The following is a 15,118-nucleotide window of genomic DNA, read 5'->3' as shown; positions in this document are numbered from 1 at the left end:
ATTATTTATATATAAAGTACATGATATTACTGTTTTGCTCCTATTACTCATAACACTCCCTCCTCAAGCTGGAGAGTATATATCATACAATCCTAGCTTGTTACATAATAAATCCAAATGAGTCTTACATAAAACTTTGGTAAATATATCAGCAATCTGGACTCTTGTAGAAACATATGGAGTAGCAATTGCACATCTTCTACTTTCTCTCAAGTAATATGACAATCTACTTCAATATGCTTGGTTCGCTCATGGAACACACGATTGGAGGCAATGTAAATTGCTGTTTGATTATCACAATGCATGGTCATAGGCAGCTTCACAACAAATCTTAGTTCCTCAAGTAAATGCTTAATCCACATAAGCTCACATGATGTGTGTGTCATGGCTCTATACTCAGCCTCTGCACTAGACTTGGCAACAACAGTTTGTTTATTACTTCTCCAAGTAATCAGATTTCCTCCTAGAATAGTGCAATACCCAGTAGTGGATTTTCTATCTGACGGTGATCCAGCCCAATCAGCATCAGTGTAGGCTTCTACCCATAGGTGACCATTAGCTTTATACAGAAGACCACGGCCTGGATGTGCTTTAAGATACCTCACAATTCGAATAACTGCCTCCCAATGTGGAAGGCGAGGATCTTTCATAAACTGGCTTAAAACACTAACTACAAATGATATATCTGGGCGAGTAATTGTGAGATAATTTAGTTTACCAACCAAACAACGATATCTCTCTGGATTAAATAACAGCTCCCCCTAATCTTCATAAAATTTGACATTAGGATCCATAGGAGTCTCCACTAGTTTAGATCCTAACAAGCCAGTTTCTTCCAAAATATCCTACACATACTTCCTCTGTGATAAACATCATAAATTGATGCCTTCTTTAGATCATGCTACCTCAATACCCAAGAAATAATGAAGTTTACCCAAATCCTTAGTTCAAAAGGAGTTTTGAAGGTATCTTTTCAAATAATCAATACCCTGCTTGTCATCTGCAGTTATTATAATATCATCAACATATACTATTAACAAAATCTTTCCTCTATTAGAGGTATGAGAAAACATAGAGTGATCAGAGTGGCAATGTCGCAATCCAAACTTTAACACTACTTCACTGACTTTACCAAACCAAGCTCTGAGAGATTGTTTAAGACCATAGATGGCCTTATGCAACCTACACATTTTTCCAGACTCCCCCTAAGCAACAAACCCAAGTGGTTGCTCCATTTACACCTCTTCCTTCAAATTGCCATTCAAGAAGGTATTTTTAACATCAAACTGAAATAATGGCCAACCCAAATTAGTAGCCAAGGAGATCAAAATCCAGACATAAGAAATTTTAGCAATAGGTGAGAATGTCTCAGCATAGTCAACACCGTATATCTGGGTATACCCTTGGGCAACCAAGCGAGCCTTCAAACGCTCAATAGAACAATCAGGCAAATACTTCAACGTATAAACCCAATGACAACCAATAGTAGTTTTCCCTGGAGGACGAGTAACTAAAGACCAAGTAGCATTTTCAGACAGGGCAGACATTTCTACCTCCATAGCAAATTTCGAACTAGAGATGGACATAGCCTTCTGGACAGACTTAGGAACAACAGTAGAATTCAAGGATGTGGTAAAAGCATGAAGAGACGAAGACAAGTGACCATAAAAGACAAACTGAGAGATAGGGTGAGAGGTACAAGAATGCTTATCTTTGCGCAAAGCAATTAGAAGAGAGGCAAGATCAAGAGTCGGATCACTAGAGTAAAGTTCTTTAGCTTGTTCCCAAATAAGTTTAGCAGTTGGTAAGAAAACCAAACCACAACTAATCTTAGACTCCATGCTATTCCACAAACAATTCCTAATTTGTGCATCTTCGGCTCTCCAATCAGCAAATTTAGTGTCTATAGATACAGGAGGTTCCTTAATTACGTAATCAAGCTTCTTTCTACCAAGAAGAAAGACTTCAACTGCCTGTGCCCACTGAGCATAATTACTTCCATTTAGACAAATGGAGGTAATTGATAACATATCAGGAGATAAGAAATAATTAGGGGGTTGAGCACTGTCATTGGACTCCATAATAGCAAACTGAAGAACCAACCAACACTAAAGAAATATTCTGGATTGAATTAAAACAAACTCCAACCAGCAACCAATGTATTTCAACCAATCAGCCACGCCAACAGCAACTCATCTATCAAAGAATCAACACCAAACTATTCCAAAAACAAGGCCGCAACAAATCCATACTAACAACAACCAAAAAAAAAAAAAAAAGCCCAATCCACCACTAAACATCAACCTAAGGCTGCCTGAACAGATAATCAGAGAACATATTGAAGAAGAGAAGAAAATCAAACCATGGTTGAAACCTTCAGTTGAAAAAAAAAAAAAAATCCAGCGGCAGCACTGGGGTGGATGAGTGGCGGCGCGAGGACTGGCGAGTAAGCTAGGATGGGTCGCCAGAGGAGGGCAAGTTAAAGCCTGCCTCTCTTGCGGTCAGGCGACATCAATCTGGTGTCGTGAGACCTGAGAGAGGGTCACCAACGCTGGACAACTCCTTCAACCACTAAATCGAGATTCAGAGGTCTCTATTAGGGTCGTCGAAGCTAGCAAGGTGCCGTTATGGTTGCCAGCGACAACAATATCGGTGGGTGGTGGTCGGAGGATTAATGGCAGCGGTGGGTTGGTGGCTCTAACACCATGTTGTTTACGGTGAAAGTGTTTAGGGTTTGATAAGTCAACCCTAACACATAAAATATTACTTATATATAAAGTACATGATATTATTGTTTTGCCCCTATTACTCATAACATCTATGATCACTATGGAATTCAAAGTAATTGTCTGTAATATGCTACCTTATGTGGAACCTTACTACCTCAAACACCTTTCCAAGGGAACAAGGATGCAGATGTACATCTTAAACATGCATAATAGGATCAATCACAAAACTGCCCTTTCCCATCTAGATTCCAAGAGAACAATCCTTGTTCCTTTCTACAACCTATCTGAAGTAAATTAAGTCCATCAACTGATTCATCCCTCCTGATGAATCTAAGATTCCAACACCGGCTTCTATCATCCTCTCCAAACGTAATCAAGCACACTAACTCACTAAGACATCCTTCTCCACTGCAAGACCTAGGATTTCAAGTTAGAGGGGGCCGAAGTACAAGAAGAAGAAAAAATCCAAATAGGTATCCATATAGTACTATCAAACTATCAACCAAGATCAATACACAAAATCATTGTTTCTTAATACATTAAGATGCAATCATTTACCACCAAAGACAAAAAAATACAAAATTATATTGTTTCTTAAGAGCATCAACTGTTGCAAAAAAAATTTATTTTCACAAACTAAAACTTACTTTTGCTACTTTAATATAGCATTTGAAATGACAGTAGTGGTTTTGGTATTTGGTGTTCTAAATATTAAATATTTATCATTTAGAACACCTAATTTTAGTACTCTAATACTGGGCTGACTGAGATTTTTTATTTTAAAATTTTGTTTTTGTTAAGTTTTTGATTTAGGTAGTTGCTAGTTAGGTTAGGCTAATTAAAAGAGTCGTCTAAATTTTTGGAAGAGTGAGGCACAACTGTAGAAATAAAAATATATATATATATAATCATTAAAAAAAAATTCTTTTTTTTTCTTTGGGCTGGGGGGGGGGGGGCCATTTTTTTTTTTTTTTTTTTTTTTCCTTTTTTTTTGGGGCCCTGCTCCACTGCAATGCAGTTAAGTCTGGAAACAAGACCAAAGACTGATCTCCAAACCAACATCACGTCAAAACCTGATTTTCTTGCAATTCCCCACCCTATAGGTTACAAAATGAGAAAATCTATCCCAACCAGCCCAAATGTCTTTCATATGCTATATAAGCATGAGGACTCCTTACTACTGTTGTAGACCATTCATCCCTATATTTTGCTAGACTATTAACATGAAAAATATAGCACTTCAAAATCACAGTCAAATCAATTTGGATTTCTGTTTTTGCCACATTTTTATGCAATCTACAAAACAATAAAACTAAAGATGGTAAACATTGACCTGAATTAATGACCGTCAAAAGCTAAAAGCTACTAAAGGACCACGCCGAGCCTAACTGCCATCATGAAGCATGCAAGAGGAACTAAAATTTTCTTACTTCAAATTCTTGCTTTTGATTGTAAAGTAAAACTAAGTATACTGACCCATAAATTCCACTCTAAATCTCCATCATTTCCATAACATTATCATGCATTCACCCAAATCCAAAATCTACAACAAATCAGTTTGCTTTCAGAGTAACCAGTGTTTCTACATGCAACTATGTTGAAAACTTAATGTCTAATCTAATTTCTAGAGATTTTCCAGTTTGATTTGACATCTTTTCTACTGCTAAGTTACACAAACTGAGTGGTCTTGAACCCATGACCTCACCCTCCATCCCATTATTATGTGAGGAGGAAGTGCCATTTTACAAATTGACAATAGTTGTATCTACTTCATCATAAAATTGTAATATCAACCAATACCCGTATCTACCTCAACATTTCGTTTCACTCCTTGTATGCGTTCATTCCACATATTGCGAATAAGGGCCCGCCGTCCTTCAGCAACTGGATTTCCAACAGGAAGTGTACAGTAATCAATGACCTGTTGGAGGAACAGACATTGTCCTTATATTGTGATTTATATAATGATTTTTCAGCTAAAGAGGCAAAATAAGTTCCAAATAAAATCAGGCCAAACCTCCTCTAGTTCTGAGAGCTGCTGAACACGGACCATATTGCTATAAGCACGTTCATAGCTCTCCAGAACCTGAAAGACAAAAGATGTTCAATTATCAGTTCAACAAATAAGAAAGAACTTAGTAAAGGAAATGTTATTTTCTTATTATTATTACCGCTGGGAGAAAAAGTCAGCATGTTAGCATCATCATCAACATCACTGATAAGGAAACTGACAACCACTACAGTACTACTGACGTGCTAATATGAATTTTTTTTTTAAAGATGCACTAAGGGATATTGTTAGATTTGCTTGAACCCAATTCTTAAAGTAGGAAATAGAGTGCATGGCTTAATCTTAAGAGTTTGAAATAATATGCCTACATAAATTATTCTGTTTCAATTTTTTAAAAACATCAGCTGTAGAATACACCATATCAAGCATGTCTATGGATATCTTAGACAATATTTTAAAGTTTTTTATACCATTATACACCAAAATATCTAGTGTTATTATATGTGATTGCGGGGCTCAATATGTTAGCTTTCATCAGAAGTTGACAGCCATACAAAAATTCCAACAACGACCATTGGTAAACAAATTTAACTTGCTTAGCACTTAAGAAAAATCCTAAGAGGAGGATGCAGATCCAACTTCTATTAAGATCATAATTCAAAAAGATACTCTGAAACAAGTACTCGCAGAAAATGCTTTGGAGATACAGGGCAGACTCACACAAGGGAGCTTTCAGCTTCATGAGATTGACACTCTTAAGGCCTCTAGAGTATATGCCTTCATAATGGTATGCTACAAGAAATGTTGGGGAAATGTGATGGTTGCTTGAACCCTTGCAATTTGTAATTTTTAGGAAGAACTCCCCATTTATTTCCCTTCTTAAAAAATAACTAGAAAAAGAGAGAGAGAGAGAGTCAATTGCAGGATTATTGCCAGAGTGCTTCCAGAAAACTAATCCCTTGACTTGGTGTTGTTCTCAAAGCTTATAATAGCCTTGAATAATCTCCATAATTTGTTTTACATGAAATTTGACAGATTCAAGTGAGAGATAGCTTATATTAGGAATAAGCTAGGTTTATTACATAAGTTGATTTTAAGAAGACAAATGATTGTTTCAGCTGAGAGGTTCCTGGCTGGGTCAACAAAATCCAAAATTATGAGGCACCAATCCGATCATGAAAGATCTCCTTCTCCTTCGCCAAATTAATGATTTTTTTTTTACCTAAGCAAAAATGCCAAACAATGATGACCTGCCTCATATTTAAGAAAAAGCAAAATGTTGCCTTACCCTTGCAAGAGCAAAATAAATACAAACATAGTAACATAGTAATATACTATCTAGAAATGAATTTTACTTTGTTTAATATATAGTTCTCCTTGTTTACTAATCTCTCCTTTATCATTTTCCAGGAGAAGACTTCTCAATAAGTGAGACAAGCCAAAAACAAAAATAAACACCCAACTCCTCAAAACTTGAATAGCTAAAATGAAACTAACATCATTCTTCAAGATTTTGAAAATACCAGACTTGGGCTGTTTCTCATTCCTCCATTTCCTCAAATACACTTTAAGGGGTAGTTTTTTCATTACATGTGGCTGGTTCTTTGAAATCTCAAAATATAGTTCACCATCAAAACATGAAACTTTTTTTATTGGTAAGACACACCTAGTGAGTCTTTATATATATATATATACATAATGAGATTTATTTAATGGGAATTTTACTTCATGTTCATGATGATCAAAACAAAGAATCTTAAAAAATTACAAAGAATCAAACAGAGAATCAAAGAGAGCCTTGAAAATAAAAAATAGAATTACAATGTGTAAGCCCCATGTGTGAAACCAATAAAACAAGGTTTGAATCAACAAGAATTTCAGCTGATCAAGAGATCTCTCAATATCCTCAAAAGTGAAATTGAGCCTAGTGAGTCTTGAACCCACAACGCCAGCCTCTACCCCTTATTATGGCAGGTTAAAGTGCCATTTGAGCTAGAGCTCATTGGCCATCAAATGTGAAACTGAGATCATGTTTACTAGAGTAGAATAAGAAATTTATAGACAAAATGCTAAGGAGTCCAAATATCCATAAAAGAAACTCACCAAAGCAGCAAGCTCTGTTGCCAGGCATTTCCTAGCTCTCTCAACATATTCACGTGCTTCATCATACTGGAGGGAAAATTATAAATGATTCTCAATAGTTGCTAAAAACATAATCAGGAGTAAAACATATTTGGCGGATATAAGCATACCTTTCCTCTACGAACTAACAAAACAGCCCTGAAAAATGTTCCATTACTACTTCCATCACCACCCCCAGCAGTGTTCCCCAAACCCCGAAGTTTGGTTTCATCACCATCATCTAATCGATACACATATTCAGCCATTTGATCCCATTCTCCCATGTTCCAAGCAGCACTTGCAGCCTGAGATGACCACATAAGGAAAGTCAGCATGAGCACTAAGGGTATTAGTAACAACCCTTTAAACACCACAAGCCAACCATTGGGGCCATTTCTAGTCGAGCAGCTGGCTCAGCCGGAGTCCAATATTCTTTGCACAAGCTGTTAAGCTCCTCCCATCGAGCCAATGCAGCAAGGCATCGCATCCGTCCTACAGAAGACCACTCATATGAAGAATTTTCAGAAACTAATACAACAAAGAATTACCTCCAAAAGTTTGAGATTCTTAAACATAGGAAGGCAGAATCACAAAAACCTTAAAATTTAACCAGAAAAGGAACAAAAAATAATAATAATAATAATAATAACAACAAAAATGCACACAAATATGGAAGAGGAAATTCCAGGAATGGAATATAACCTCTAAATGAAAAGTTTTGAAGAGTTTAACATGAACACCATTGAGAAAGTCAGAAACAAAAAAAGAAGAGTAGGCATAATAGAAATTACATTTTATTCATCAAATTAAGCATCATGCAATGGTGTAACAATAATAGTAAAAGAACTGTATCTCTGATGCATTTATATACTCAAAGCAAACAACCACAACTATAAGTGATTGATGTAGGATACAATAATAGTAAAAGAACTGTATCTCTGATGCATTTATATACTCAAAGCAAACAACCACAACTATAAGTGATTGATGTAGGATACCGTATGAGATATTACAACACATTATCTTCTGATCTTTTAGCTTGATACGTTTTGGTAATGCCATCTAAAACTGGGATAGGAAACAAAGATAACCATTCCAACGTCACTGTGGACCACAAGTACTTGTTTCTTATTCTCATCAATTCCTAGAAGCCAACCAACTACCTCTTTTCACACGATTCACTGTTAAATTTAGACTTTGCTGTTTAACTTTTATTTCCAATAGGACCAATACTAGTCAATCTACATTTGATAACAGCCAGTAGATCTTCTTTGGTCAAAACTACTAGTTAAATTTGTTACTTCATATGTGTAGCTAAAAATATCAACACAGTTCATTTGTGATAACTCGCACATTCTTCTTGGCTAGTAAACAGTATTTTAAATACACCTCTTGCATCATCAGCTCATTTCAAATATAACTCTTGCACCCTTGGCTGAACCTTGGATATTATCTTGACACACGGTTACTTTCCAAGGCCCAAAACATGCCAGCAGCCAGATTTGAAAAATATGACAAATGCTGTTTCCAAGCACCACTGTGCAAAGTGACAATAATTGAAAATCCTTCGAGGCACAAGGCAGTCAACATGCCCCAATTTGGGCAATGCATAGGAAGAATAAGAGTAGGGTTTGCCATGCAAGGCTAGAAAAGAATCCTTCACCACAATCCGATGTTCAAGACAAAAGGACTTAGACTCTTGGTTAACTTAAGCTTGAAATCAGAGTGCATTTGGTAGGGAGGAAAAGTGAGAGTATGGAAGATGGATGGAGTTTTTTTGTTGTTTGATATGAAAAGTGGAAGGGAGGAAAAAAGTATTGATTATTTATACATGGGCCAGCCATTTTTTAATCTTCTAAAATGGGAGGAAAAGAGGAGGGAAAATGTAATATATAAGTGATTTGAAAATTTTATTCCCTCAAATCTATGAAAAATAATTTAATACAACTATGTAATAGTAATTTAATAGGAAAAGAGGTCAGGCCTTGGGATGGCACATGCCTCTACCAAAATGAAGATATGGCAGCATACAAATCACCTCCCAGACCCCACAAAAATAAACTTTCTTTGTGGGATAATTCTTTTTTATATAATTAGAATTTAATTCAACAAATAAAATTTCTAATCTATATTTTCATGCCTTCCAGCAAAAGTTGTCAATTGAAAATATTAGTCTCTTCTTTCCTTCTTCTTTTTTTTCTTCATTTTTTTTTTAATTTTTTTTATTTTCTTTCCTCTTTACTTTATATCCTTACAACCAAGGCTAAATACTTATTCTTATTTATTTTTTTATTTTTTTGTTTATCTAGCAAGATACAATCCTTATGGGATAAGTTTGAGCTACATTGTTGATAGGCAGCTCTAGTTTCAATTCTTTAAAAAATATTATATGAAAGTTTTAATTTTTAAAAATGATAGCATAAGTCTGTACCAGATGATTGAAAATAAGGGCTCTTCATGATCATTACATTAAAAAAAAGTACATGATTGTGAATTGGGAAATTATTTGACATCATTTGTTTTAAATGAAAGAAAAAAAAAAAAAAAAAAAAAAAAAAAAAACTCGGGGGTTTTATTAAAATTGTAGATGACAACAAAGTCCAGACAATGATTAATGAAATCAAGCTCATGATTGTCATATTGATCTTAAACAAAGAATTTGTGCGTGTCTTGTTGGGGGCAGGGGGACTTCCTTTTATAAAGTTATTTATTTTTAAGTCATCATACTAGCATTGAAACCATAAATTATATTAAGAACAAAAACAAAACAAAACAAAATAAAACAAATGTAATACACCAGACAACAGTAAAACCTAACATGTTAATTAAAACATACCTAAAACGGCATCCAAAACTAGATGTGGACTAGATGCTTGAGAGGCTTTGGTAGTGTAAGCCCTAAGTGCATCATCCCATCGCTGCAATTTCTCATACCTAAAAAATTGCAATTTAGTGTGAGTACTCACTATATCATTTAAGATTTTTGTTTGGAAATAGTTGAAACTGCAGAGACATAAAAGAGCTCCATTATCATTTGTTTCAAGGACGCAAAGATGAATGGGTTATATGAAGGCTGAACATTACCAAGACTCCTTCAGTTGAACGTCTAAATTTTGCTGGGCATAAGTCAATATTCCAACTGCAGCCTAAACAAATGAATATCCATGAATCATAAGGGAGCAGATATGTTTATAACAGGGGGACATCAAAATGAAACCTCGAAAAGTAGAACTTAAATGATAAATGTTCTAACAGGTAATTTTCTTTAACGATAAACATTATAAAAGGTAATCTTTTTAAAATATACCTCGTGCTGATGTAACTGATTGTTTATATGTATTAGTGCTTCAACTACGGCTACAGGGTTAGCATCCATCTTCTTGGAGAGAGCTCCTTCAAATTCCATTTCTTTGTAGTGCAGGGCTTTAGCAAATGCACGACACTGCCATGTCGTATTAACAATGTAGAAATACAAGGAACATATTAGAGAATAAGATAATATGAAATAAACATGACAGAACGAGAAGAGGGCTTTTTTTTTTTTTTTAAATGTAAAATTACAGAAATTAGGTTGTTTTTGAGATTTGGTGAATTGCACAAACTATATCAGGAAAAACACACCTTTTCTGCAAGAGCACCAAGGAGGCGGATGTCAATGGGAAGAGGTTTCTCATCATGTTCCATGAACTCTGCCTGAAGAATGAGTATAAAATTTCAATAAATTGAAACAAATGCAACTGATGTTGGAAGGCAGTCCTAACCTACAATCATTGTATTAAGGCTTAACAAGGAAGAAAAGAGCTTAAAATCTTAGGAGAGAGAATGAACATCGTTCAGAATCACCATGACAACATCCACCCACTCTATACCTTTGTTAATCAATTGTAGTGCAATCTCAGGAACAAAACAGCTAGATGGATCTAAGGTTAAAGGAAAACAAACTCCCCTTGGCACATAATAACATATACTGGTTGGGATGTCAACATCACCCTATCAAGAAGCTGGGAATAAATCCCATCTTTACAATCTAAGCAATTGGATTAAATTAGATTGAATGTTAGTTATGAATACAAGATATTCTCCTACATTAAACGAGAGAGAGAGAGAGAGAGAGAGAGAGGCCAAAAACACCTTAATGCCAAAAAAATACAAGTATAGAAAGTCCAAAAATGATAAGGTAGAATCAAACCTCAAATTAACTATTAACCAAGAGTATAAAAATATATGAAAAACATTAACAGCTCCAGAATGAAATCACACATGAGGGCATAAGAAGCAACCAGAAAAAAAGAAAAACAATCATTGTTCATCACCTTGACCTCCTCTGCCACCTATCAGTGGTAAAAGCATGATGGAAAGTGATGGGGGAAGGTGGTTCTAGAATTGATCAATTATTTTCCAAGCAATTCACCATTATTCAACACAATGAGAGTTTCAGTATGAGGGCAAGAGAAATGACTTGTTCTAGATTAGAGTTTCAGTATGAGGACACTATATCAATTAGGATCTGTTTAGGAATTTTTTTACTAGTAATAAGTTTTGTAGAGACTTTAATAAGCTTGCAATAGGTAAAAGGAAAATAAGTATCAAATAAAATTGCTATTGATTTATCTGCTTTTCATTTAGTGGATTCCAGAGTTCTTGTGCATTCAGGGAATCGCTAAGGATTTAAGGGTCATGTCTAGCTAGAATGAAATGTAGCCCTTCCATGCTTACTGTTTTGCATCAATTGTATTAAAGCTCATCAGCATCCCAGTATGGAAAAAGGCAACAACAAAAGCATCCACCTTATTAACAATGTTTGAGCGGTACAAATTCTCAAGACAGCGTAACAAGCAAATGATGAAAAGTTTACTCACAAACTCCATGAGATTCAGGACATTCTCATTAAGCTAATGTACGTTTGAATTGTGTTAACAATTGGGATAAACTCAAGTGTCACACCTACATCTCGTCATTTTATTTTATTTTATTTTTTTTTTTGGTTGATAAGTAATAAACTTCATTGAAAAAAGTATTGGGAAAAAAAGATAAAACAAGGCCCACAGGCAGTGTGCTAAGAGGCAACAATGAAAAAAAAAAAACACTAAACAACAATGAAAGTACAAATATCAAGCATATCAGGAAGAGAAAGAACATATATCAATAAACTCAAGTAAGTTTGAAAAAGAAAACTTTGTGGTAATTGTTTCTCCATAATGATTAATGGCAGCCCATGTGAATTCTTTAAAAGTTCAAGGGGTTTATGGCATAGGGAACCTTTATCCCCTATCCTCTTCGTCATTGTCATCAAGGCTATGACAAAAATAAAATAATAAAGAGAAGCCAAAGCAAGAAAGAGAGAAGAACACAATGGATTGCGTGGTTCAGCCAACGGCATACATCCACAAAATAAAGCCCTAGCGGCTACATCTTTAATGTAGGCTCAAGTCAACAATTACAGTGAACCCTTAATAGGGTATATATAGAGACTAGAATCTAGGGTTAGCTCAATATGGGCTTTCAACATAATTGGGCCTCTTGGGCCATTACATCAACATAAACCCAATACTTTGACGACGTCTCCTCTCCTATTTTCCGATGATACCCTCATTTTTTGTGATGTTGATCCAGACCAAATTTTATTCCTCCATCTAGTGTTTATTTGGTTTGAAGCGGTGTCTGGTCTGAAGGTGAATCTTGGTAAGTCTGAATCAGTTCCTCTGGGGGGAGGTTTCTGATCTGGAGGAGTTGGTGGATGTCTCATCTTCTATTTTCCAATGATACTCTCATTTTTTGTGATGTTGATCCAGACCAAATTTTATTCCCCCGTCTAGTGTTTATTTGGTTTGAAGTGTGGGGGAGGTTTATAATCTAGAGGAGTTGGTGGATATTTGGGTTGTAAGAGAGGATCTGTTCCAATGAAGTATTTGGGACTGCAATTGTTGAGAACTAAATTCTAAGAGACGACAATCTGGAAAGCAATTGTTGAGAGAATGGAAAAGAGATTGACGATTGGAAATGTTTATATTTGACAAAGGGAGGTATATTTACATTAATTAAAAGTACCTTTTCTAATTTTCCAACTTATTATCTTGCCCTTTTTCCTTTTCCTAGTGATGTAGCTAGGCACATTCAACAGATTTCATAGGAATTTTATATGGAGGGGAATGGGAGATAAGTCTAACTTTCATTTGATTAGAAGGGATAAGATTTGTTCTAACTTTCATCTGGTTAGATGGGACAAGATTTCTGCTCCACTTCAATCAGAGGGTTTGGCAATTAGAAATTTGAGATGTTTTAATGAAAAATAACTTGGGAAATGGTGGTGGAGATTTGGGAATGATCAGGATGTTCTTTGGAGGAGAGTGATAGAGGTGAAGTATGGTTGCAACCAATATTGTTTCTGGCCCATATGGAGTGGGTCAGTGTAAATCTATAAGACGAGGGTGAATTGTATTTTAGTAGTATATCCAGTAGGAAATTGGTGATGGGTCAAAAGTGAAGTTTTGGTAGGATTCATGGTGTGGAGATAATACATTGAAGTTGATTTTTCAATAACTATTTGGGATCAACCATGACAAGGAGATTACAATGGCAGATCTTATGAAGTTTTCCAATGGTGTTCTTCATTGGGATTTGCATTTAATTAGATCTGTCCAGGATTGGGAATTGGATTCGTCGTCAAATTTTATGGGGATGATTTATGGATCATCTTTTTATTTCCCTGTTGCGATAGAATTAAGGTGTAGGGTGTTTGGCCTGCTTGGAGTTTGGCTGTTGTTAATCTAATAGCTTCTTGACAAGGGCAGTTTTTCAGTAAACGAAATGCTGTTATTTGGAAGGTGGTGTCGCATTGCCTAACGTGGTGTAGTGGGAGAGAGCGTAATGCCAGAAGCTTTGAAGATTCGGAAGATCTGTGCCTGATCTTAAATTATTTTATTGGATATCAGTTGTGGGTTGTTATTCTTTATGTTGGATCTGGGATTTGATAGATATTGTAATTTGCATGACCAAATGTATTGACCCCATTTGTATACATCCTATAAACTTGGGTGACTCTTGGTTTTCAATAAAATTTTTATAAGTAATAAAGATTCATTCAAATCAAAAAGAGAGAGACACCCAAGTACACGGGGAGTATACAGGGGTGAACAAATCAAAAACGAACATTACAAAAATCAAGTAAATCCAAAATAGAAGAAAAAATGATGGTTTCTCCACACAGAGAACCAATCAAGTAAGGTTCTAAAGAAAAGAAGCTTGAGATCAGGCATGGAACGCTCCTTGTCTTCAAAACACCTACTATTTCTCTCCTTCCAAATACACCACATCAAACAATGAGGAACAACCATCCATATATCTCCATTACGATGGCAACCAAAATGACCTTGCCAGCAAGCCAAAAGCCCAACAATAGAGAATGGCATAACCCAACAAACTCCAAATAAACCAAAAACCATATCCCACAACTCCATAGCAACCGGGCAATGAAGGAAAAGATGGTCTATTCCACAACTCAATAAAATTTTTAATAATGAAAACAAATTATTCTATTCCATTAAATGCAGTTGAGCATAATAAGATACAATGGAAACCTAATAAGAGTAATGGTTTTGCAGTGAGTGGGTATATTACCATGCTTTGACCCTTCCTAACGATATGTCTTCCCCATGGAAGAGTATTTGGAAGTCAAAAATCCTACCGAGAGTGGCTTTGTTTTCTTACATGGTCGCATTGGGGAAATTTTTAACTATTGACAACTTGCACAAAAGGAGTATTTGGGTTTTGGATTGGTGTCATATGTGCAAATGTAATGGGGACAATGGATCACTTATTACTTCATTGATCTATTGCTACAGGATTCTGGTCTATGGTGTTTGGTTTGTTTGGAGTGTACAGGGTCATGCCAAAGACAATTGTAGATATACTCACTTATTGGCAACAATGATTTAATCATCATAGAAATGGAATTGTTTGGAAAGTTGTTCCTCACTGTTTTATGTGGTATATTTGGAGGGAGCGGAATTCCCAAAGCCTGAACTTCGAGGATGTTCAACAAAATTTGCCAAATATTAAACTATTCTTTTTAAAACTTTGTTGGATTGAGGGTTGTGCCGTGGTGCTTGATGTGGTGTATCTTGAGTGAAAGAAATGCTAGATGTTTTGGAGTGTGGCTTTGTAGCAATGAATTGGATTCTTATATACTTTCACTCCCCCGACAACACCATCACCCTTCCCACCCATTACTCACCAACTTCCCAGCTGCTCTATCACA

At 35.6% G+C, this 15,118-nt stretch overlaps 1 protein-coding gene across 1 annotated transcript in view; it reads right to left on the bottom strand.

Annotated features, from left to right (window-relative positions):
• The window catches only part of LOC112015848 (serine/threonine-protein kinase TOR), a gene marked incomplete at its 5' end in the record, with an annotated part of 56,672 nt that overhangs the window by 11,029 nt on the left and 30,525 nt on the right, over positions 1–15,118 (bottom strand). The window contains 9 exon segments of the mRNA XM_065761312.1: positions 4,540–4,650; positions 4,747–4,815; positions 6,844–6,909; positions 6,993–7,166; positions 7,244–7,353; positions 9,698–9,795; positions 9,946–10,007; positions 10,169–10,303; positions 10,483–10,554. Of these exon segments, the coding sequence (XP_065617384.1) occupies positions 4,540–4,650; positions 4,747–4,815; positions 6,844–6,909; positions 6,993–7,166; positions 7,244–7,353; positions 9,698–9,795; positions 9,946–10,007; positions 10,169–10,303; positions 10,483–10,554 (897 nt within the window).

This window comes from Quercus suber, unplaced genomic scaffold (assembly GCF_002906115.3).
Source record: "Quercus suber isolate HL8 unplaced genomic scaffold, Cork oak 2.0 scaffold_406, whole genome shotgun sequence".
Lineage (NCBI taxonomy): Eukaryota > Viridiplantae > Streptophyta > Magnoliopsida > Fagales > Fagaceae > Quercus > Quercus suber.
This window is presented reverse-complemented; position numbering and strand designations above follow the sequence as displayed.